This window comes from Drosophila innubila, assembly GCF_004354385.1.
Source record: "Drosophila innubila isolate TH190305 chromosome 2R unlocalized genomic scaffold, UK_Dinn_1.0 1_C_2R, whole genome shotgun sequence".
NCBI lineage: Eukaryota > Metazoa > Arthropoda > Insecta > Diptera > Drosophilidae > Drosophila > Drosophila innubila.
Window position 1 is genome coordinate 9,638,367 of NW_022995374.1, and position 25,963 is coordinate 9,664,329.

General features: G+C 33.4%; 1 protein-coding gene across 9 annotated transcripts in view; it reads right to left on the reverse strand.

Moving 5' to 3' along the window:
- Window positions 1–580: 580 nt before the first annotated feature.
- LOC117783102 (protein muscleblind) overlaps window positions 581–25,963 on the reverse strand; it is a 126,345-nt gene continuing 100,962 nt past the window's right edge. Inside the window, exons 4-10 of one of the 9 annotated variants that reach the window (XM_034620301.1) lie at window positions 25,707–25,889; window positions 23,536–23,769; window positions 17,296–17,541; window positions 15,463–15,504; window positions 14,068–14,185; window positions 1,334–1,418; window positions 581–715 (exon numbers count right to left, since the gene is read on the reverse strand). In XM_034620301.1, coding sequence (XP_034476192.1) covers window positions 1,381–1,418; window positions 14,068–14,185; window positions 15,463–15,504; window positions 17,296–17,541; window positions 23,536–23,769; window positions 25,707–25,889 — 861 coding nt within the window. In that variant the 3' untranslated portion in view covers window positions 581–715; window positions 1,334–1,380. Of the gene's footprint in view, window positions 716–1,333; window positions 1,419–5,399; window positions 5,438–8,410; window positions 14,186–15,462; window positions 15,505–17,295; window positions 17,542–23,535; window positions 23,770–25,706; window positions 25,890–25,963 lie in introns of those variants that run through there. The other 8 variants (XM_034620303.1, XM_034620302.1, XM_034620294.1 and 5 more) reach the window with 8 other exon arrangements.

Consider the following 25,963-nt stretch of genomic DNA (forward strand, 5'->3'; position numbering starts at 1 on the left):
GGTATACAGTTGGAATTGTAGTCACTACTTAGCACCAGAGTGGGTGCAGCATCGGCATAGTAGGCGGGCGCCTTGAGAAATGTTGCTGCCGGCGCCACGGCGGCAGCATACTGTTGCTGCGGTGTAGGCATTGTTGCTGTTGAGGTCGTGGACAGTGTTGTGGCCGAGGACAGTGTAGGCGATGTAGCTATCGAACAGGAGGATGATGATGAGGCCGACGAGGGAGAGTACGGAGAGTTGCAGTGATAGGTTATGTGTTGCTGCTGCTGCTGCTGCTGTTGATGTTGCTGATACATGTTGTTAGCGTGAGATACTGCTACTGTGTTGCTCATATTGTTGTGATAATAGTTGGTGTTGTTATTGTTTGCATGATAGCTGAACTGTTGCTGTTGTTGTTGTTGTTGTTGTTGTTGTTGTTGTTGTTGTTGCTGCTGCTGCGGCGGCTGCTGTTGCGGCTCTATGATGATCAAATTATTGTTGCTATTGTTATAGCCAGCAGCAACTGCTGCTGCTGCGGCTGTTGTAGTTGCGACCGCATTGCCGGCAGCTGCTGCCGCCTGCTGCTCACTGGGATTGGTAATCATGGCGGCCATTATGTTGGCCGGCGGCAATACAATTGGTATGTGATAATATTTACATTGCTTGCGACGGCACTGGCTATTGGCATGATCACGACAGACAGCAACACGTTGATCAATCACCTCTACCTTGTCATCTGTTCAGAGAATGTTGCATAAAGATAAACAAACAAATAAATTAGTAAGTGCAAGCATATTAAACATGTATATTTTATAAAGGTACTTTTTAGGGAAACAGTGAAAGCAATTATAAAAATAATTGTTACTTTTACGCTTTGGAGCAAAAGTGTTTTTTTAAAGCTGCTTTTCAAGTGGAATCCATATCTTATTTTGGAGGAAATATTTATGAAAGTCTGCGCTTCGGGAATTATTAGAACATATTGAATATGATTTGAATATTCAGTTATTATGGATAAATGAAATCGGACTTCAGTTGATTTGAGAATCTTGAACTTGAAAAGAATATCTAAATTCATCCAATTTAATTGTACATGGTATTAAAAATTTTAATATTGTGTATTTTTGTGTGTGTAATTTCTTGTAATTTGATTGAATTTAGGTGTAACCTAAAAAAAAGAACGGGAAGATTAAATTAAAATATAGCCAATAGAGCAAAAATAAAGACAACAAATCTTGTGTTCTCTCAACTACTTAAAAATAATATTCGTTTAACAATATCTATAAGAAAAGCACTAAAAGCAATAAAACTAAATGCTAAGAACTAATAACTAAATAACTTAAACACATGCACTTACCTTCAGTTAAATGAACGAATCTACAATTTAACCGACTGCACATAGATCTATTGAAATCTTGGCACACCGGGAGGGTGTCCAGTAACTATATAGAATTTTGTTTATTTGCATAAACATGAGATTTTTGGGTATGACAGGATGCAAACGTAGTAAATAAACCAATTGACAAAAAACAATAAATAAATTTTTTGTTGTTGAATAGTATTTTCAGGGAATTATTTTTTCGGGTATCGGTTGAAAAAAAGAGAAGAGCAGAAAAAGAAAAGAAAAAGAGCACAAATTAGTTATATTCTTATAATAATTATATGATATACTAGATTTGTTAATGGTTGTTAGTTTTTTTACGCTTGTTATACGTAATTTATTTAATGTTATTCGCTGTTTTATATAATATATGTAACTAGTATTTCAGTATGCAATGTTTTTCTCCTTCTTCAGAATTTATGGTACATTAAATGTATGTTAAACTAGGTGTTCACTTAAATAATCTTAAATTTAAGGAGAATAAATTATAAAATGGCGGCGCAAATGAATTTAAAATTCTCTTTGAAAGTTGGTTGTGAATGTATCCTGAAAATGGGTCACGTCAATAAGGATGTTAACGAGTTTTTGGTGTTTAAATGAGACAATTTGAATAATAAATTAAGTTATAATAATACAAAAAAAAACAGTGTTGCTGAATATAAATTTGATTGATTTTAATACTAAAAACTTAATAGCTAAGCTTAAAAATAAAGTTTGCCACAAAAGCTATAAGTAGAACTTAAGAGTTGTACAAAAAAGTTTGGAAATAAAACACCTTTAAAGCAGCAAGTATTGGACAACAAAAATATAGCTTTGAAGAAGCCAACTGTATATGGAGATGTCAAGAAGCTTTTAAGCACTGCGTAGAAAGAGTAGGAGAGCGAAAAAGAGCTTTTGGTCTGTAACACTCACTTTTTGATAAGGTTTAAAACGCGCCTTATTTACGAGTTATTTATGTAAATGTACATTACATGAAAAGGTTTCATATTGATTGATTGCTTAAGTTCTAGTGGGCTGTATTATGCAGTAACAGTTACATATCCTAATAGGCGGCACTAGAAATATAAGAAAAAAGAGAAAAGAGAGAGAGAGAACGTAATACATACGCAATGTTAATTTGTATACCATAAAATCATCGCCTGGGTTTAATGCCTTAGAAGAAACAGTCAACAAATTTAAAGAAAAAGGAAAAGAAAACTAAAATAAATTATAAGCTTTGGCTCGGATAGCGCGCAAAAGCTGCTAAGCTAACTGAAATTGAGAAGCTTAAAAGCTTTAATACAGCGATCGCCTGACATACAGAAACTAAAGCACGGAAAAGCTTAAGCTTTTTAATTTTTATTTTTTTGCGATACTATTATACGATTATGTATATCAAAAGTGTCTTTGTAAGGCGCGAGAAGCACACAAATTAGATTGAACATTTATTATTGAAAATAGGTAGAGAGTGAGAGTGAAAGAAATAGAGATAGACAGAGAGAGAGAGAGGGGCATATCGTATTCGTATTCAATGTAAATAAATTTAAATTACTCGCCGCTCTTTACCTAATTATGTAAAATGTGCCGTTCATTAGCATAGGACACTGAGTGTATAATACGCCCCGTTCCGGCTGGGCTGTGATTATGTCAAATAGAGAGAATATTGATTGTAGATTAGCTATATGTACGTAGTCTATAAGGTACAAGTATTGAATATTATTTCATTGTTGATTTTCTTTCATTTCTTGGCTCTGCATAATGCGCCTGTTGTCGTTTGCAAATATTGACGCCAACTACATATGTATTTTGTATGTGCCAGTAGCTCAGTGTGTGTTTGAGTGTGTGTGTGTGGGTGTGGGTGTTCATTTGGGAGAGGGCGTATCCCTGAATGCGTAGTGGGTCAGACAGTTGTGCAAACAGTTCCTAACAGCACTGACACTCAAAGGTGTGTCCATGTCATAGCGCTGACATCATCGCTGACAACGTTGGCAACGCCTTCAAAATGGCCGTCAACGCTTGTCCTTTCTCTTGTTGTTGTTGTTGGTTTCGTTGTTGACGATGATAATGATGATGTTAGTGTAATTGTTCTAATTCTAGTTCTTGTTGTTATTGTTGCTGTTGTCTGCCGTCGTTATTGTCCCTTGAGGCGCGGCGAGGCATTAAATTTTATTAACCCAATTCACGCAAAGAGTGTTGAAATGTGTCGCACTGAATCTGAATACCCTTGCACAGAACCAAATGAAATATGAGGTTTGTTTGGTCGGTTCGATAAGTCTCTGATAAATTATTTTAAATTCTGTGTTTACAACTTGGAAGCCAATTAAGGCACTTTAGCAAAGGTATCAGAGTTTCGGTGAACCGAAAGCTTTTTCCATTTCTTATTCTACGTTTATTTACCTAAGTTTATATATATATTATATACCTAAGTATGCTCTATAATAATAGACATTTTACAATGACACTTGACACTAGAGTGTTAAATACTTGCTGCTCTAATAATGCTTTATTTCGATTCTCTAGATTATATCAGAGTACAATTCATCACTAATTGAATTTGATGGTTAAATGTTTGTTTTTGTTTTTGTCACTTTTTTGCCTTCAGAAATTGCTAATTAAAACTTAGAATTAAAGAACAATAAACATAATGTATGCGCACTGTATGCCAACATGCAAAGCTGTCACATTAACAGCGATTTAGCATGCAGCTAACAGTATGTTAGCATTAATGGATTCACCAAGGCAGAGACTGTACCTGTCCACTTGCATCGGTGTAGATAACACAGGAAGCATTTAGAGGTGGTATTTTAGTGTTTGCTATAATTATCGATGTTATAAAATCGGCAGAACATGCAATTTGTTAAATGAATAAATTAAAATATATATAATATAAAAGAATGCGGCATTTGATTGGTGAAAAGGCATTGCAGGAAAGAAATAGAAAATGTGATCAAATGTTCGATAATTTTTTGTTTGTTATTTGTTGTTGTGGTTTGATTTTCATAATTGCAGTTCGTTGTATGTTGGAATCCATGCAAATGTGTGTGTGTTGTGTTTGGTTGGTTATTCAGTTGCATTTTGCCATATTTAATCCCGATCCGTGCGTGTATTTTGTTTTCAAAATATAATATTTGTTGCATGCAAATTTTATAGTAAATTTCGTTAATTATTATTATATTCATTTTCACGCGAATTTGTAAGCATGTAAAAGAAAAAATAAAATTAGTAGAAAAAAATAAGTATGTATGTATGTATAGACACGTTAGAGAACAGAATAAATTATTTGGCATTAAATATTAATGTTAAATGAAAGAGGATTTAATAAAGCATAAGTTGCATTTGCCATTCAACAAAATATTCTTTTATATTCCACTTGAATTGAATTGTTTGAAAACTCAGTTTAATAGATTGTATAACATTATAAAAATATGAATTAAAAACTTGATTGCCGTCGACTTCTAAAATATCTACTGCCTTATACTGTGTCCTATGTGACAATGAAGCCATAATTACTTTCAAATTATATCAATAAGAATAAAACCCATGAAAAAGGGAAAACAAACAAAAAAATAGAAAACTGTAGGCTACACAAAAACAACGAGTTAATAAATGTAAATTAATGACATGTTTTTCCATGTTCGCCCATTTGTGTTCTGTAATTACTGCGGGGTTTTTACACTGTACACAAGTTGTAAAACAAGTTGTGTGCACCAATATTTTGTTGAATTGCATATGCAAATGGAAAAACGCAGTTAAAACTATTTAGATTAAATTAGTTAAAAGAGAATTTAAGCATAATTATATGAGCGTATTTATAAGAAAAGACTGTAGCTCTAAGCGAATTAAAATATATGTTGCATACATTTCAGCGTCTATGTTAAAAGCCATGTTAATTGTAACCAGGGGCTGTAAAAAAATGTATAAATTTTAAACAAGAAAAAAGCGCGCGCAAAAGCGAAAAGAGCAGCAACTGAAAAATAAAACAAAATTCATGAATCTTTGGGAAGGCAAAAAAAAAAATAATTAAATTAAAATACGTAAATAAATGCAGCACGGCAGCAAATTGTATTTGAAGCGCATTTTAAATTGTTACTGGCGCAGCAGCTGTAATTAAAAAACAAACAGACAATTTAAATACTTGTATAAATATTTATATATATGCAGTTAGTTCAAAGCTCTGGATAGACTCAGACATGTTACGCACGCATAAAAAAAAAAAATACAAACAATGCGAATACTTACTACATTAAGTACATACAAACAAGCCTGTAAAGGTTGATCAATCATAAGTAAAGATATAGATAATATATTTGATTAAATGAGTATTTATGTAATTATATTGCCTTGTATGTGTGTGCGTGCTGTGTGTAGCAGAGTTGTTGTTGTAAGATGGCTAAGATTACTGTTGATTCATTTATTGTCAGCTCAAATAAAAGGGTAAGCAACGGTTAAGACGCATCTGATTGGCAGATAGATGTGTGTGTGTGTGTATGTATGTGGGTGTGCGTATAATATGTGTACCTATCAATATAATTTAGTTACTTGGACATTACGCGATGCCGTTTGATTGAATGTGACAAATTAATAGCTCTGAGTGTTGGTGTTGTTGTTGTTGTGTGTATCTGTGTGCATGAATTTGTTTTACATGTGTTGTAATCAAACAGTCATACACATTACATTTTCAATCCTGCAGATACATAAAAAGAAAGAACAAATATGTTGAATGGAAAAAAAGAGTCATGTTAATAACATTTCAACAGGTGTGCCAAAAATTAATGTTTACATTATAGGTATGTATTTACTGTGTGAATTGACAGTTAAAGAGAACAGAGAATGAAACAACTGATGCTAGTCATATTATTCAATTCTGATTTAATTTAAAAATTAACCGAAATCATTTGCATTCTTGATTTAAAATTGAATTTCTCTATTCTCTTTACATCTTCGAGTGAAGAACTCAAAATAGCTTGAAACCAAAAGTATGACACATACGATTACTAGTACTTAGCGCCTAGTTAAGATAGTTACTAATTATAAAATATGTTTGATAGAAATGATTAATATACGTACGGGTATAACAGAAGCTATTTGGGCAGTGCACCAGCTTACCTTAAAAGTGCGTTTAGCATATACGAGTATTGTATCTCATTTACCATCATACCACATGCCTCAGAAGCCAAATACGAGTATAGTAAACAAACGTAATATATTTAGCGGATACTCGCAATTTCAATCACAGTTAGCATGATAGTGACAGCCACTTGCAACAGGACTGGCAACTTCAAATGTTGGCGTACAGTTTTTGATTTTAGATTTTTTCTGGTTTTTCGAGTTTTATTTGCTACGAAAAGTTCTTATTTCATTGATCACATGCTGAAAAATTACAATACGATACGCTCCAGAAGGAAAAAATAAATCATAATTAAACATGAGGTAAAACTTAATAACATATAGAAAAAAATGCACTTCCCATTTGACAGACAAAGACAGAGAGAGAGAAGAGATATAAATGATAGCCAATAAAAACATAAATGGACCGAGAGAAAGATAAAAAACGACAGCAAGGACGTTGAAAATATTACTGCATTGTGTTGAAACTCGATGGATACTTTTGTAATGCATTCAAAGATGACTGACAATTATATCTTCGTATTAAGAATGAAACTTATCTTGAAGCTTTTAAGATTTCTCTTCAAGATTTTATAGTTTTAATGTTTTCACAGACTTTAAACATGCCAGAGATTTTATAAATGACTGAAGGTGTGTCAATATAGTGTATCATTTAAGGTAGAGACAGAATGTTAAAAAAAAGTGAGGACAAAGAGTAAATACGAAACGTTTTAGCAAAAATTGAAACAAAAAAGTTTTTTGAAACATTACAAAAGTACACACATATATATTAAAATTGTGTATGTAAGCTAATTATTAAGTTTCATAAAATATACAGTAATAGTTTCTAGTCAAACAAAGAAACCATAAAGTACGAGTACATTTTGGATACCAGAGCTTAAGAAACCCAATTGTGGAATATTTGTTTTAGAACTACCGATAACTTGGTAATTCTAGGCTGGCGTATGTGTGTGTTGAGTACGTGTGTATTGAATACGAAACAAAAGTCGAGCAGAGCACACAATGATACCCAACAGTTACCAGTGAATTGGAAAGGCACAAAGGAAATGAAAATCTCATTACAAAGCTCATGAAATGAAAGCAGCAAATAATACAAATTACAACTAAAATAAAAATCAAAATAAAAAATAGTAAAATCATAATATATGATATGTAATAAGCAAACTGAAGAAACTTATAATATAAGACAACGCACAGCAAAACTTTAGGTACGAGTATTAGTAGTGAGAGAGAAAATTACGCAGAGTATTAGTGTTAGGTTTGCCATTTAGCACTTTCCAGGCTGATTGTACGAGTAAGTAAAAGAAGCAACAAGTTTTTACGGTTTTTACAATAAAACGTCTATATAATTTCAATATATTTTTGTTAATTTTTGTATTTTATGTATTAGTTTTCATGGTTTATAATAACGCATATTTAATAAGACTAATTTTCGTTTTTTTTTTTTTTTTTATATAGCACATAGAACATTTTCATTAGAGTGTATGCTTGTATTGGTTGCTTTGTGTATAGTTGTGTATAAGTTATATATAAGTATATCGGTTTTTTTTTATTATTTATTTTTATCAAACATTTCTCATTTTTTCATATTTTTCAAATTGTTAATAACTTAGATTTTTCTTTGCTGAACATACATGCAATAGTTTACTTAGATACTCAGAAACTTCATAGGGGTTTCATTTTTTCTGCATTAATATTATATTGATAGCACTAATTTTTGTAAGCTAAAAGAAATGGAATGCAAACTGAAAGAGCCATCGTTTTGGATGTGCTTATAGCCGTACATTAAGTCAAAAGATTTGTTGATGTTGGTAGATGGTTGTTTTCAGTGTGATGTGTAATTGTTTAACTTGTATGTTTCTCACATGTGTTTCACTTTATTGTTGTGTACTTTACAAATAACTGTGCAAAATTTTTGCTATTTTGTTTTTTTTTTTCATTAATTTCTTTTTTTAGTTTTCATCTACGAGTACAAAATATAAACTTGAAGTCTATTGTGGACATGCGATACTACGCTACACTTTTTTCTAAATGGACGGTACTGTACTTGAATTGTTACCTAAGAAATTTAACTAACTCGAATAAATGAATCAGAATCTGCCTCGTATGGTGTAAGGAGCTTCGAGGGCTCAAAAACTTGAACATGAATTCAGCTTCATGACTAACAATTGATTTCTGTTTTTTATATTGATTTTTGCACTGTTAACTCGATGTAATTGTTCTTTACTATCGTATTAGTTTTGTGTGCAGTGTTTTGCTTTGGAATTTAAAACTATTATGTGTATTAGTTGAAGCAGAATGGAAAACTGTTGTTCTGTTTAAATGTGCTTTGAAAATTGGAAGTTATAAATTCAAGAAAGCATAAACATTTCGCCACGCGTGAAAAAAGTTAAGAAATTTATTTCGAATACATATTTAAAAATACAAGTTCGTCATTTGCCTTATAGGCTGCGTCGCGCTTAGAAACATGCAGTGTTGTGTAGTGTCGAAATATGTGTAGGTAGAGTTCCTTTGGTTTACTGGTAGCGTATTTTCTAAATGTGTTTTGCACATAGATCTCTATGATTATTGTTTTCACCAAATTGCTAAATAGCAACAATTCTACAATTTTAACGAAAAACATACGACAGCTAGAGAACTTGACATATAGAGATTAATATTAGTATAAGTACTTTTAGCAAGACATATCGATTGTTTGTAGTAAGTATCTGCTATGCTTGGTATATAATAGTTTCATATTTTTCGGATTTGCTGTATGTTAGATAAGCATCGTTCTTATTATGTATTATAGTATATGTACGTAAGTATTAAGCCTGCCACAAGTCAAGCAATAATAGCTATATTTGAATATATTTTTAGATTTTACAGCTAGTTTCTACCACTAAACCAAAATAGTATTCGGTAAGCATACTTATTTTGCTTGCCATTATTCTAAGAGCTAAACATATATAGAGATAGGATGATTTTCCATTTTTATATGTATATACGATTTTTATTTTCTTTTGCGAAGGTTAAGGGTTATGAAAAAGCAAAAAGGTTGAAGCAGCTTAAGGACAGTCAAGACAGAAGATAGAACGTGTTTGTTTTGGATTGTTGTAAAAAATATGTTTAGGAAAGTATTCAGGTTTTATACTTAGATAGGCATTGCTAATCAAAGCTGGGATATGCGCAAATATAGCACAAACATAAAAAAAAGCTAGAAAAGATGGCCGTAAATGCAGCTCTGCCTAAAGCGCGGCATATTAAATGCGTGGCATGTGGCGAACGTGTCGTTGAGTGAATAATTATATTTATTTTCATTTGAAAAGGCTCGTGATCTGAATAGAATTAAAGTCAAATGGTAGAATAAGTAGATGTGTAAGAAGCGGCACAACAGAAATTTAAGTGAATACTAAAATAAATACCAACACACAATAAAGTATTTTTTGTTTTATAAGGATCAAACTATATTTAAAAAAACACACACGATATTTTAAATAAACATTAATAAAAACTATCGACAATTCAATTAGAATTAGTGGCAAACATTTAATCATTGTAAATACTAGAAATATGGTTGATGTAACGTAAATTAAATAATAAACGAAATTTTACAGAGATTATTAAAGTATGTATGTGTAATTATATTCATATAATAATATAATAATAATAATAAATGATCGAATTTATCAACTTCGAGCGCAGAGAGCGTTAAAAAGATGTTTCTAAGATCTAAGTGCGCAAGTAAGTGGCATTATTTTTTTTTTGTTTTTTTTAGGTACTTTCCGTCATTTATGTAGCGGAAAATACAAAAAACAATAAACGTCAAAGTATCTATTTAGAAATTGCAATAGTTGTAAGTACATAAATTTCATAACGTAAAAAATACATAGAAAACATATATAGAAAATCACACGAGATCTAATTTAAAAAAACATAGTTCTGCTGTCATTGATTTTATTTTTATAAACATACATTATTTTGTCGCATACATAACGTGTATGTAAATTTTGTATAAATAAGTAAGTATATTAAAAAATTTAACATGTTATAATACATCGAGAGATAGGAAAAACGAAAATTGTACATAGTTTAAAATTTAAAAGTGTCAACATAATAGTAGGAGTCAAAATCTTGAACATAACATTAACATAAACATAACATAATTTTGATGGCTTAACATTTTGAATGTGATTTGGATAAAAATGTGTGAGTGTGCGTGTGTGTATGTGATTATGATTGTGATTTGGATCTGGGTTTTTGGGTTTTGATAGTTGATAGCTGATAGATTAGTATGAGCGTTGTATAGCTAGGGCTACGAATATGAATGTTTATGTTTATGTTTGTATGTATATATGATTGCTATACGATTTACATACAAATCGATATTCGTCATGTTCTAATCGTGTAGATTGGTTTTGGTTTTGTGAGAGTGTGCAAACAGCTAGAGTACATAGTGTTGATGTTGTATATGTATTATATATAATATATAAGTATATATTAGCAGCATACAGCATGTATATTATAGTTTTTGTGTGTATATATATGTATGTAAATTTAAATTTAAATATATTATATATTATCGGTATATATATAATAGGTGTACTTTCTAAAACTAGGCAATATTCGTTACGCATGTTCGTTGTTCAACAATTCAAAACAATTAAAATTACAACAGCATTCACGATAGCTAACTACTGAGCTAACTATTTGAAGAGACAGACTGATAACTAGAGAGATAGAGAGACAGAGATAGATAGAGAGAGAGTCAGACTGAAAGAGGAACTGAAAGGTAGACGACAAGAGATAGCAATGATAGCTTAATGGCAAAAACATTTGCAGACCAACAATAAGTACCCAACAGCAATTGGTATTTTAATTGTATTGTTTTCCTATTAATGACATATTCGATAGAAGTGACATATGTTAAACCTTTTAATGGACTGATCTTGGAGGTGGAATAAAAATGGTTTGCTTTATCTATTATTGTATTGTGCAAGCTATCACAGTACTTCGTTATACCAAGTTGCAGTTTCGTTACTAATTCTGTTTCCGTTTCATTCAGTTTATTGTATTCTTGTGTATGATCTCGAATTAAAAAACTAAAAGCTTACTAAACATGATCAAAAAAGGAACTTAACTATAAATCTATATGATAACCAAAAAGTAAAGTGCTTTAAAAGCGTCAAACTTCTATAGCCTATACTATGTAAAATGGCAACAACTTAAGTCACAGTATTGGTATTTTCTGTAAAATGTATTTCCAAGTGCATCAAAAATCAATTTTCAAAAACCTTTCTGTTAATTGGCGGGCAAGAGAATTACTTGGAAAAGCAGCATATTAAAAGTATATTATTTAAATTATTAAAAGCATTTATAGAAGCTGTGTGAAAGCTTTCAAAGTGGTTGAAAGATCGCCAATAAAAGTTAAGTTGACTGAGCTTTAAGCAGCTTTCATAATTTTGACAGGCATTGCAAAGTTAAGAAAGCTCAAAAGCTCTCTCTGTGCAATAAATATGTTTAATATGTATGTCATGGTGTAATTCAAAATCTATAATTATAACGCTATCTAGAAGAGCCCTTTATATATATATATATGGTATAACTAAAAACTAATGTTCCAAGACAAAACTGAGGCACATAATCTTACGTCTTCGATGTGTACTATAAACTACTATTAAAAATACGTGGACCAACACTCTATATATATGTATTTAAGTACAGTTGCGTTGTAGTGACTTGTTCAGCTTCTTAAACAGCTGCTTAGGAGGTCTTCATTTTCTTGTACGGATTCAGCACCATGGCACTACCTTGTGCACCACTCTGTGCCGCTGCAGCTGCAGCCGCTGCATATTGTTGCGCCGTTGCCGCAGCCTGGCTGCTGGGCATGGCATAGGCATAAGCTGCGGGGGCGGTGCCAGGTGCAGCGGTCATAACGCCCGGATAGAAGTAACCCTGGGCAGCAGCTGCATACTGCTGTGGACTGGCGGCCATTTGCATGGGGGCAGCGGCACTTGGGGCACGCAACAATGCTGCCGAGGCGCTCTGAAGATAACCAGCGGTGCTCGGGGCACGCAAAGGTGTGCCAGGTGTCACAGGGGTGGACAGTCCCGAACTGGGCAAGGAACCAAACTGACGTAACTGAGCCTGAGCCTGAGCTTGAGCCTGAGCTTGTGCCTGAGCCTGCATTTGCAGCAGGGTTGCCATGGACATGGGTTGACCCTGCTGTTGCTGTGGCTGCGGCACAGGTTGCGGTGCTGCCGCAGCACCCACATAGCTCTTGTTGAGTGTCATTCCCGTGTAGGCGGCAGCAGAAGCAGCCGAAACGGGCTTCACGGCAGCATTGGCCACCTTCATGGCATAGTTCTTTTGGGCCACCTCCTTGGCAATTGCCGCTGGATCGGCATAGTAGCCTGTGGCAGGAGTCAGACCTGCGGCAGCAGCATAGGCAGCATAAGCCTGTTGGGCATAAGCAGCCTGGACATGAGCTTGAGCCTGAGCCTGAGCCTGAGCCTGTGCTTGAGCTTGAGCCTGAGCTTGAGCAACCTGTTGCTGTTGCTGCTGCTGTTGTTGTTGCTGTTGCTGTTGTGCCTGGACATAGCTGCTCGGCATGTTGCTGTTGCTCATGCTGACAATGGGCGTGGCATTTGAATAGCCGCTATACAAATTGGCATAACTATAAGCCGGCATTGCGTAGCTAAGACGCTGCAATTGCTGAACCGACGAAGCGACAGAGGAGACAGCAGAGTTGCAACTGTTGCTACTGTTGTTGCTGTTGTTGCTGTTGCTGCCGCTGCTGCTGCTGGTGGGAGTGGGCAATATGCCGGTGCTGTGACCATTGTGATTGTAGCGCTGATAACTGCTGATATCGCTACCATTATGTTTGGGCGCGTAACTGCGTTGGGGCGTGGCCTGAATATAGGCGGGCAAAACGGAAACAGAATCAGCATCAACTGTTGCTGTTGCTGCTGTGCTTGTTGGTATTATTGTGTTGCAGCTGTTGCTGTTGCTACTGTTGCTACCATTTTCAGCCTCGTTTGGCAATTCGTCGCCATTTAAGGATTTCAGATTATTATTAATATATGACATATATTTGTTGCTGTCGCCATTTGGCAGGGTCACGGGTTCGCCCAAGAGGACTGCTGTCTCGTGGGGAGAGGGGGCTGTTAGGGGGCTACCGCTACCATTGTTAAGGTCAGGGGGCGTGGCTGTGTCATCTGTTGTACCTGTTGTATCAATATCTGTTGCTGTTAATGTTGTTGCTGTGTTTGCTGTTGTTTTAATTGTTTGTGTTGTATTACAATCGTTAGCAGTGTTTGGTGTTTCTGTTGTTGTTGTTGTTTTTGTTGCTGCTGTTGTGTCATTATTTTCTTGATTCTGATGTGTGTCATCATAATCGCTAGCTAGCACTTGATTATCACGATTAATATTATTATTAGTAGCTGTTGTTGTTGTTGTTGTTGTTGATGTATTGGTATTGATATTGGTATTGGTAGTCATAGCAGTTACAGTTACAGTATTATTATGATTACTGCCTGTTGTTGCTGCTGTTGTTGTTGTTGTTGTTATGGCGCTACTTATTGCAACTTGTGGTTGTTGTTGTTGTTGTTGTGGGAGATACTCACATGACACTGGCACGTAGGGCTGCATTAATTGTTGATAGGTTGTCGCACCGGGTTGATACACTGGAATGCCAGACTTTTCGGCAGCTGGACGTTTGAACGGTACCATGCCAGAGAATTGCTATAGAATCCAGTCCAAAAATATGGCAAACACATCAAAGAAGAGAAGAAAACAATTCAAATCGATTAGGAAAAATGTATACAGCATAGTAATTTATTATAATATGAGTTGCACTTTAACCATACGATATATCATTAAAATCTAAATAGCTTACAAACGAGCTCAAGTTAAACAATTTGTTTCTTTATTTCAATATTTTTGAATTTACTCTTCATTTTATTAGACATTTGCCAATGTGTATAAATAAAACAGAGCAATATTGTTCAACAATAATCCAAATTATTCAAATTGAATAAAACACAAAAGCAGTACAAAATTATCACTTAACCAAGGAAACTATTTCATAAAGAAAACACAAATCTTTTCGTGCATTTCAAGAGCGGGCTTTTAATGTGCTACAAAAGCAGCTATAAAAGCAGTTAATATTACAAGGATACTGATGAGGTTATGGCCGGGGAATTCTTAAACAAAAGACAACTGAAATCTTAAACTGAAAATAATAAAACTATCACCAATTTAAATTTAAATGAATTAATGAACCGAATCTACTTATTCTTTAAATTAAATTTCAGTTATGTTAGGCAGCTGAACCAATTTACATATTTTTAAAATTCCAATTTTGTGCAGCTTTCGAACGCGTTAATTTTTTTTTTAAGATTTATATAATTTTGCTTTTTTATATATAAAAGTTTTAATTATTTAAATGATTGTAAATTTAAAGCATGCACTGTTGTAAAAAATTCATTTTAAGACAGTTTGCGTTTATATTATTATTTAGTTTTTTAAGCTGGGTGCCTTTAACTATGGAATTAAGATATATGATTTCTCTTGAAAATTGCAGATCTGACTTAATAAAATACAAAAGTATTCTCTTGTTCAGATTTCAAAAAATAAAAATTTTAGTTTATACTATAAGTACGAAAGAATCTGGTTGGAAATGACTAGGACTGAAAGAAATTTGCACAAATCCGATTTAGTGCTAATTTTTATTACTTGCAGTAGACATTGAAATTAAATTTGAAAACCATTTAATGTTAAGTACTATATATTTAGATTCTAGAATTGATATTCGAACAAAAGAGTTGTTCCTCAAAATCTTCTACATATTTTGTAGACAAGAAAGACAGCTAAATATGCATATTTATTAATTTTTTTTATTGTGTTTGTACTACTTATGATTGAATCTTTTTTTTTGTTGTGTTTTAATATGTTGCAATACTTGATGGATAGTTGTTCATTTGATTTGTATATTATTTGATATTTTTTGGAGTACTTACGAAATTTTCATAGTAAAATGAACCAACCGTTTTAACATCCATCTTTTTGGTAATTGTGCACATTTATAGTTATAGGTTTTATTATTATTGATGTATTCATGTAATTGTTATAATTGTTTATGATTTATTTATGGTTAATTTCAATGATTTGTGGTTGTTGATTGATGCATTTGTTGTTGTTTATTTATTTGGATTTTGGGTTAGCAGACATTTGTTGTAGTAGTTGTAGTTGTTGATGTTTTGTTGTTGTTGTTTTGTTTTTCGCATATATAATCCGCAATTATATTTGAATTGTTGGCAACAAGTAACATAGAGACACATAAAACAAACGAAAGTTGAATCGAAAAACAAACGAAGAAGAAAGAGAACACAAATGAAATTAGTGAATTTATTCAGCATAACTAAGAATGTATTGTATTAGCAATAAGTTAGAATATACTTAAACTAGCGTGATGTAGTATGTGAATGTGTGTGATAGATTCGTAAGAAGATAGGTACGAGTACGATTCAACTCGTATTCTATTCATGTAAATACTAGCCTAAACATACATAAAATATGATACATACAGGAATTAGATATATATATATATATATAGAGGTATATACATATAGAGGTATATACATAGTGATGGCAGACATTAAAAATGCCAGACTTAAGATTTATCAAAATGAGCAAAAGCCAGGTCAAATAATGGGACAGGCCGCAGAATGCATGTTCAGCTAATTAACCTGGAAAAGCACTTAAGCACTTAAGCAATTATCGTAAGCTGGCACTATTGAATGCAGTTGTAGTTGCAACATACATATACATACATAGTTGTGTGGTACCAACACCCGGATAAATAAAGAGTGTAAAGCGAAGCCGGAAGAACTGTCGAATTGTCGGATAGTCGAACAGTTCGTCATGCAAATGCGAGTGTGCGGGTGAGTGAGTATCTGGGTATCTGAGTGTATGAGTGAATTCGTTCTGTGCCTCGGCAATTATCACTTAAATCATTTTAATTAACACTTGCCAGGTGCGTGTATGTGTCTGTCTGTGTGTTTGTACATGTAATTGTGATTTATCATATGCTATCCTTAATTGGTACTACATGGAGCACGCAACTCGGCAATAGAAACGAGTCACAAACGATGATTGCAAGTGGAAGCTGATGATGGAAGTCAAATAGCCATCGTGTTGTATTGATAAATTGATTACTATGGTCTCACTCAGCGTGTGTGTGTGGAGTGTTTGTGCTTTTGATATATCTGATAATGGTTTCACTGACTCGCTAACTAAATGACTGACAGACATTTCTGATTTGCTGCCAAAACTAATAATAAACGTTAATTGATGGAACTTTGTAAGTGCATGTTAAATTAGCAAGTGAATGGGTGAGTGTGCGAGTGTGTGTAAAATTGCCGGGCTTATATACTTTGAAAGGGTTACAAATGTGCATACAAATTTTATGCAGCATACTTTTGCGCATCGCAAAAAAAATGGAACGTGTCCTTAAATAAATAATTTAAAGCCCAAAAGTATGCAACATAAAATTAGAAGTCTTCACGATTTGACATCAAAAACAATTAAATTTTAAATACCATCTATTGCAGCAAACTTTACACTGCTTTTTATGACTAGCTTAGCAGTTTTATTTTTGTATGCATTCGCATCTTGATAGCATGCACAAATCGTATGGCAAAAAAAGAAAAGAAACAAAAAATCAAATAGAAACTTGTAACTCAAAGTCGAATGCGCAAAAAATGAAACAATTAAAATAAATAAAATCAGAAACGAATCGAAACGAAACGAAACGAAACAATAAAAATGATGAAAGAAATTAAAGAAAATACCAGTGGAAACATTTCAGGATCCGCTGCCCGCTTCTTGCCCACTTCCAGTGGATGATGGCCCATGATGCCAGCAGCGGCAGCGGCGGCGGCAGCAGCAGCGGCAGCGGCAGCGTTGTTTGTTGTTGTTGTTGGTGTTGTTGCGCCAGCAGCGACGCCGCCGGCCGTTGTGATGGCGTTGTTGTTGTTCTGCAGTTGTTGTTGTTGTTGCAGATGGTGGTGTTGTTGGTGGGCCGTAAGGGGTGAGGTCTGTTGGGTGTTGTCATGTGTGTGTGTGTGTGCGTGTGTGTGTATGTGAATATGTATAAATGAGTTTGGGTCAGTTTAGTGTATTTTTTTTGTCAAGTTGCAATCGCATTGATTCCCATATCAATTAAATCAAATTTACAGAAATTATTATTTTAAACAAGCATTTGAATTATGCGTCAATTAAATATGGATAAATTCCATTTAAATTATTCAAGCAGCATTGGTGTTGGCATATTTAATAATTTTGCACATTTTTTGTTGTGGTTTTTTCATAAATTAATCAAATATATATATATATATATATATTTTTAATATTTGTAGATATATTTTTGTGCATCGTATTGTGTGTGTTTTGTGCATGAATGATTGTGTGTGTATGTATGTATGTGTGGTGTGTGGATTGTGTGTAGATACCATCCATCGTAGAAGCAATTACAGTGTGGCACAGGCGAACAGATGAAATACATAATAGTAGAAGAGTACGAGTGTTTTTTTTATAATAAGTATAAAATTATAGTCGAAACAAAACATAAATCAAGTTGAATTTAATATTTGTTCAGTTTGAATTAAGAAAATATATATTATGTAAGTAAGTATAACTAAATTAGAAAGTATTTTTTACGTTTTTTTTTTCTTTTAATGATATTATGATAATTGATTCCTGAATTCAAATTTTAAATTCGTAATACCTTATAAAAATGATTAAAAACAACTCATTAATTGTTATTGTAGTAAAAAGCATTGTGTTTAAATAAGCTCAGAAGCGAATATTGTAATATGTCAATATTCAATATGCCTTATTATTAATATTTAAAATTTATTTATATTGTTAAGCTTGCATAAGCGAGCAGCAAAAGCCTTAAATTATATTTTATACCTTATATTTATTTATAAATGAATACATCTAAAGAGACCATCATCTTACATATACCTTAAAAATCATTAATTTTTTAAAAATTCAAACAAATTGCTGGGAAACGCAACAAAATCGTATTGTTTATCAATCAGTTGTTGCAAGCCAATAGAATTATTATATTTATTTTGCTTTCGTTAATTTTTGATTTTGAAATATTGCAATATTATAATAAAAATTGATTCGATAATACACACACATTCTCGTTTGATACTTGAGTTTGGGTATCAGTTAAGAACTCGTAGATAATACCAATTGTATACCTAGTACCAATACCTACCGATGCATCGTTGCTGCTGCTTCACACATTTGTAAATCATAAACGAAAATTATAATAGAAACCATCTATCTCTCTTATGAGTGTATAATGGACGTTTATTGCTCACAATTTTAATAAGTTTAACACCACAATTTACAAAAAAAGACACAAAATGGTGTCACAGTTGAAACTCTCTTTGGCTTTGTAGTTATCTAGTTGCCCTGGACTAATAACAAAAAAACCGAACAGGTAAAAAATGCCAAAAACATAACATAACTTAACATACATTTAGGCTGGCACGCTGGGAAAACTCGAAAGAGTGCAAAAATTTGCATTTAAATGGAGTCACAGTGGAAGAAGGTTTCCCTTTTTTTTTTTTGGGTGTTGTGTTTTTTTTTTGTACTATTCTTGTTAAAGGTAGTCTTTGCAATGTACATGTGGCTTAGGTAGCTGTGTCCCCAATGCCAGAGAACTGTTTCACGTCACCGCCAATGAATGCTATAAATGGATTAATTCACTTGGGCAGGGCAATATGTGGACTGTCTATGTGAGTGTGTGGGTATGTGTGTGTGTAAGTTGTGATTCTGTGCTCTACCGTATTTTGGGGTCAACAGCGACTGTGAGAAGACTATCAAAAAAAGGGGCCAGAATACCACATAAAATAGTCGAAGACGAAATACACTTGAAATTATTTCATAGCTTAATCAGAAGATCGTATTTGACTTGAAAAATTTGGGATAATCAATACTAAATTTGTAGCTCAGCTAGAGATAAAGAATCTTTGAAATATATATTACGCGGAACTAGGAGTCTATCAAATCGCAATAGTCGTTTCGTGTTCTTGGGCAAAATGAATACAATTTGGGCAATACTCGAGATCAGATATTGAACTCGCAAAACTGACGCAGCACCGTTGCAATAGCCGTTGGACAATTCATTGGCATGGAAATCTCTGCTTTTAGTTAATTTTCCGGTTCAAACGTTATCCTGCCGACTAATCCGTGTCGTCGTTCACCGTGTCCTGCCTGCCTGCCTGCACTGGTTGGCACTGGTTGACATTTACATTTTTAGTTGGGGACAAAGACCTCACAGCGGGTCGTCCAACAGCCTGCCATTTTTTTTTGTTGTGGTCCTGCTGTCCTCGTTTACATAGGGATTATAGTTTGGGGTTGGGTCAAACTTGTTTGTGTCGTGGCAGGACGCAGGATGCGAGGCACACTTTCAACTGTAGATTTGTTTCGACAGTTGACATATTTTGGAATGTCCTCCATTGAAATATATTGCTCATTTTTGCGTGGAGATCGTTTTAATTTCATTGAGGCTTTACTTATTTTTTTCAAGTGTTGCAAAGCCCCTACAGGTCCAAATAAAAGTAGAAAGAAAACTCCAAATATAACCAGAAGTAAATAAATGAATTAATGCTTAACACAAGAGTGTGTGTGTATGTTTGTTTTTACAACAGGCTGTGGGAATGTATTTGTTGTTCATGTTTATGTTGTTGTTGTTGTTGTTGTTCTTGTAGGTTCTCTGTATGCGACATAAACACTTTTATATGTATAAAATTGAGTATTGTATTTGACAAGAAAATAAACTAACAACATTGAATAAAAGTTTTTTGAATGATTACCAGTAGATGTTAAGTAATAACTTGGGTTTCAGGGCTGCACATTAAAGTAGAGGGCTGGTCAGGCCAGAGTGGAAATTACATGAATTTTAATAAATTTCTTAAACAATTGTTTTTCCACACTGCCACTGATAACATGCATGAATATCCCTAATGATAATTCAATTGGTATATCGATATATACATAATTACTGATAACATATATAATGGATATACATACATATAGTTTGTCTAGGGACCGTTTAAATATAGGACTATAGTTTTTCAACTAAAATTAAAAATTATGAAGAAGTTAATAAAAGTATAAACAATCAATGTTTGTAGAGTAGCTATAGCGAGATATTACAACGTTAAACATTATATGTTATAGCTATTGGATTTAATGTAGTCAAAGTATCTTGTTTGGTACAAAAATGGCATTATGATATAAATAAATAATAGTTTGGAATAATTATAGCAGCGCTGCATCGGGCGTAAGCTAGGGGTAGAGGCAGTCGAACTTATATTACTAAGAACTTTGAATAACAATATCACATTAGAGGTTTATGAATTTCGATAAATTTGAGATTACCGATTGGAAAATTAACTAAAAGAATTTGAAAATGTTGTTACAAAACAATAGATCGAAAGATTGTAGAACAGATAAAATCAACTGCATAGTACATCATTTTTATTATCTACATTGATTGTGAAAAATTTAGAATATCTATATTTTAGTTATCTTTTAGATTTTGTTGCATTGTGAAAATGATAAGTGGACAACAAAAAATTGCATCAGGGATAACTTAAGTTTATAGTTTAAGGTTACGAAATATTATGGTATATTTTACATATTGAATACTGTAATTGCTAATAAGTAGATATATCAATAATTAGCTACAAGCTATTAAAACACAACTAGTATAACATTAACGAGGCATTGAATAATAAATAAGTATGTGTATTTATATGCATTTAAACGTTTCAGTACAGGTGCAACAATATACAGGTAAATTCGTTTTTTCTCGAGCTTATAATCACATTAAACCTGGGACCATAAATAAAATTATGCGATGCCAAGGCTATGTGTGTGTATGACAGAGAAAGAGATTGAGAGATGGACAAAGAGAGACACAGAGAGAAAGAGAGAGAGAAATGGTGCAATTTCAAAGGACAATTTGATACAATAATCACGTTTGTCGTGCCTGGTCTGAGGCTCGATTGAATTACGCCTAAAATGCTGCAACAATTTTTCACTTTATGCGATATTATGCTGCAATTATGTGTGTCATGTTTGGAAAGGGCAAGAGGACTCGGTAACGTGCGACTGCCATAGAAGCATGACAACAACAAGGACACAACGACAACGTTGTTTGCAGCGTCAAATAAATTTTCAGCCGAAAGCAATTAAGTCGCGAATTAAGTGCGGCGCATAGTCAGGACCCCATGGGCCGACAGGACCAGCGCCAGAAAATACTCACAGACAGACATACACAGACACATATATTTTTAAATATACAGAGAACACACATATGAGAGTATGGCAATCAGGAACGTGCGCCCACGTGTGTCTATACTGTGTGTGTGTGTGTTTGTGTGTGTGTCTCCCGTGTATGCCTGGCTGACTATACTGCGTGCTCAAAGTTTTAACGCGTTGTAATAAATGTTAATTTTCCCCAACGAAAATCAACATTTATGGCGTGTTTTATGTGCAGCTTCAACATATTTTCCATGTTGTTGAATTCCAGCAACGCCAATGCCTGTCAGTTTCTCTCTCTCTCTCTCTCTCTCTCTCTCTCTATCAGTGAATGTGCGTGTGTGTGTGTGTGTGCCAGGATTATAAGCTTGAGGCACACACACAACACTCATACAACATGTTTATTGGTGTGCATGTTGATGTTATTTTCTTTCTTGTCAAGCCAAATTGTTTAAAATGTAATTTCGGCTTTCATTGTTGTTGTGTTATTTATTTATTTAATCATTGAACACCTTTAACGCTAAAATTTCATTATGATTAAGAACATTCATGCTTAAATGTGTATAAAAGGCACGTTCGAATTGATATTGAAATTGGAATATGTTTGTATGAATATTTTAAAACAAACTTCAATTGAACACGTGTAACATTAAATCTAATGTCAATTACGAATTATACAATAATCTGTGAAAACTACAGCAAGAAATGGAATAAAGTTAAATGAAGGAAATGTATTCCATATCTGTCTATAACTCTTATTCAGTCATAATTAACGAGAGTAAATGCGCATTTAATTAGGCAGAAAATCTAATTTTATAGTTCGACCAAGAAATTTATTTATATTCTAATTACAACAGCAAATTACATGATTTAATAAATGTTTTCAATTTTATCCTGTACATATATTTTTAATTATTTTATAGAATAATTTAAATGCGGCTAAGCGTTTGCGGCATAGCTCTAGCAACGCAGTCAATTATTGCGCAACTTAAATATTGTAATTTTTGCTTTTTATTGATTTATTTATTTGTTTTTTTTTTTTTGTGATCCAATTGCTGTTTTTTATTGTTGTAGTTTTGTTTGCATTAAGTTAATTAAATTGTGTGCATGCAGCATTAAGTTTTCAATAAATTTGCTTTGAATTGGGAGAAAGAAAAAGGGTGACATTTTTGTTTAGGTGTCAGTTATTAATAAATTCAAATTGATGTGATGTTTAAAGATCCATTCATTGAAAACTCAAATCTATTCTAAAAAAATATATATAATACGTATAATACGTATATTTTTTTTTTGTAACTCTAAGAGCAAAAGTTGTTGCATACTTTGTGGCGCGTGTAAGTTACGTGGTGTGCTGGGAGTAAAAGTGTTTAATTTGTTTATCTTTGTTCAAGTGAGTTTAACGGATAACCGAAAATCACAAATGTGAGTTGCTAAGAAGCAAAAAAATTAAAAAAAAAAATATATATAAATAAAAATTAGGAAATTTTTATATTTTTAGTAAAATAAAAGGTAAATCTTAAACAGCTGCGCGCACAGAAAAAAACGAACACAAAAGTTAGGCTGCTTAAAAAGAAGAGAAGGAATGAAAAACAAACATTTATCGCTGTCCCATTCACACACAGGCACTCTGCTAACAACTGGAGTATGAGTGAATGAGACAGCTAATTGGGGGGAACGGGTTGGGTTTATAAGTTAGGATTAAAGTAAGAGAAAGTATAAAGTAAATATAGAAATAGCCATACCGCAGCTGCAGCAGCGACAGCGGTGGCGCGTGTTTGGGCCGCTTTTAATTGTGCCTGTAGGTGCAGGGGGGGATGAAAGTAGCGGCAGGGGTCACGTGCGCATCTGCCCTTCACGGCGTCCATGCAAACCGTTATGGAACCATCGTCGTGCCTTGCGACGCTCTCCTGCGGATGCGCGAACCGGCATTCCGACTCGGCCCGTTTGCAGGCGCCGCGCAAGAATTCGCGACAGACCTGGAAACACATTTTGAGGTTGTTGTTTTTTTGGTTGTTGGTTTTTTTTGGATTTGGATTTGGTTTGATACGGCGTTGATGTTGTTGTAGTTTATTGTTGTTGTGTTGGTTGCACAGTTGATTGCAGATTGCAAATTGCAGTTTGCAGTTGTTTGTTGTTGGTTGTTGGTTGGTTGTTGGTTGGTTGGTTGGTTGGTTGTTGGCGGGCAGCAATAGCAAAAGTGGCAGCAGTTGTGGTTCAGTGTGTGTGTGTAGGCGTAGTTGTTTTTTATTTGTTGTTCATTTTGTTTTGTTTCATTTTTTTGGTGGCAAAAGTTGCAGAATTGGGTGTGTGTGTGTGTTGTGTTGTGTGTATTGGAAATAATGGAAGGATATTCAGTAACATTTCATTGTTTGTTGTATTTGTATTTGTTGTATTCATCAAAGTAAGTTAAGTATTTGGAACGCAACAACTTTTTACTTTATATTTTTGCCAGTTTTCATTTTTTTTTGTTTTTTGTATTAGTGCCAATATGCAGTTGTTGTAGTTGGTTGCTTATAGAGCATGCTTCCATTTACATATATCGTATATATATAGTCAGTACTGATATACATATATGCATGATTTTTATAGCGGCTGCCAATTGAGATCTGTGTTAGCAGTTAAACATTAAGCTGCAGGAATTATCTTATGTTTTTGGCCATATCATATTATTTCAATTAATTTTGTACATTTCAGCGTGCCGATTAGTTTTTGATATTTTGGATTTCAGACAATCAGATTACAGTGAATAAAACACATACACGAAATAAAACAAAGCAAATATCGAGTTAGAAGTTAAATGCAAATATTAAATTAAAACATTAAAGCTTTCATTGCTTTGAGCCTAACAAACTTAGCTTGAGCATTGAATTATTGGGTAAAAGAAAATCGTGTTTCTCAACCGATATCTGTGTCAACTAAACAAGTTCTATGTATTTTTAAAGACTCACCGAAAACGGGCTACAAAATTTTCTTCTTGCTAGACCATAATTTTTAGACTATGAAAAAATTTAAATTAAACGAAATAAAGGCTACTATATTTTAAGAATTTGGTTCTCCTGCGTATTAAAAACAATGTTCTAGGAATATGTTCACAATAAACTACATCAAAATTAATAAAATACCCCTTTGCAAGACACTATTCAGTGGATAAGAAAACAATCAAAGTTATATGTATTTTTAAAGAACATAAAGTGCAGACAATTTCAGTTTCTTTTTTATTTTCAAATGCGCTGGAGAATATTCTGGAAGCGCTTATCGTAAGCTTTTGCAGGGTAGAAGCCGCTTGGTGCCGCGCATTTTGTTTTACAGACTAAGACAATTTGATAGATCAATAAAGTACACCATATACAAAAAGAAATAAAAGAGAAATCGAAATGAATTCGAAACGATTATATTAACTAATGGTCATATAGTACAAGATGAATAACGATTTTTGAAAGCAATTTGGCGATGTTAGAGAAAAGTTCAAATACGAATGTGTGTCAACGTTTTCAAATCAACTTTTATTATAAGCGAATTATTAATATAATTTGTTGTATTATAATTTTTCTTATTTTTCCCCGTTGTTTTGATTCTTGTTTTCTTTTTTGCGAACTGAAGAAAACTTATAACACTGTACATGGTTTTAGTTGCAACAGTTTATACATAGTTTAAATATTAAGTCTTATAAGAAGTAATAGTACATTAATTGATTGGCATGCCAAAAAACAAAATTGAAACAAGTCAAAACAAAAACATTTCTCTCGGCAATTTGTTTGGCATTGTCGACGAAATTAACGATAAACAAAATAAACATGAACGTAAGCATAAATTATAATAATAATCATAATCACAAAGATAATACATAATTTTATTGGCTTGTCTTGTAGTCAATAATTGAATAATTGAATAGAATTTTAGACACGTCACTTACCTCTAATCTGTCGGAGCGTGGAATTTTCTGTTGTGCCACCTGAACAGTTTGTGGCACCACTGGACCAAGTTGCGAGGCAACGGCCGTCGGATCGTGTCCCAGCAAAGTAGGCACTAAGTGTCCGGTTGTATAGTATGGACTATATGTGTTGGCTGGTATGCCAGTCAAGTATGGACTTGTTGCCTGCAAGTATGTGAATGATATATAGATCAGTAAATTAAAATGTGATCAACTATACTAAGTGCGAATAAATAAAA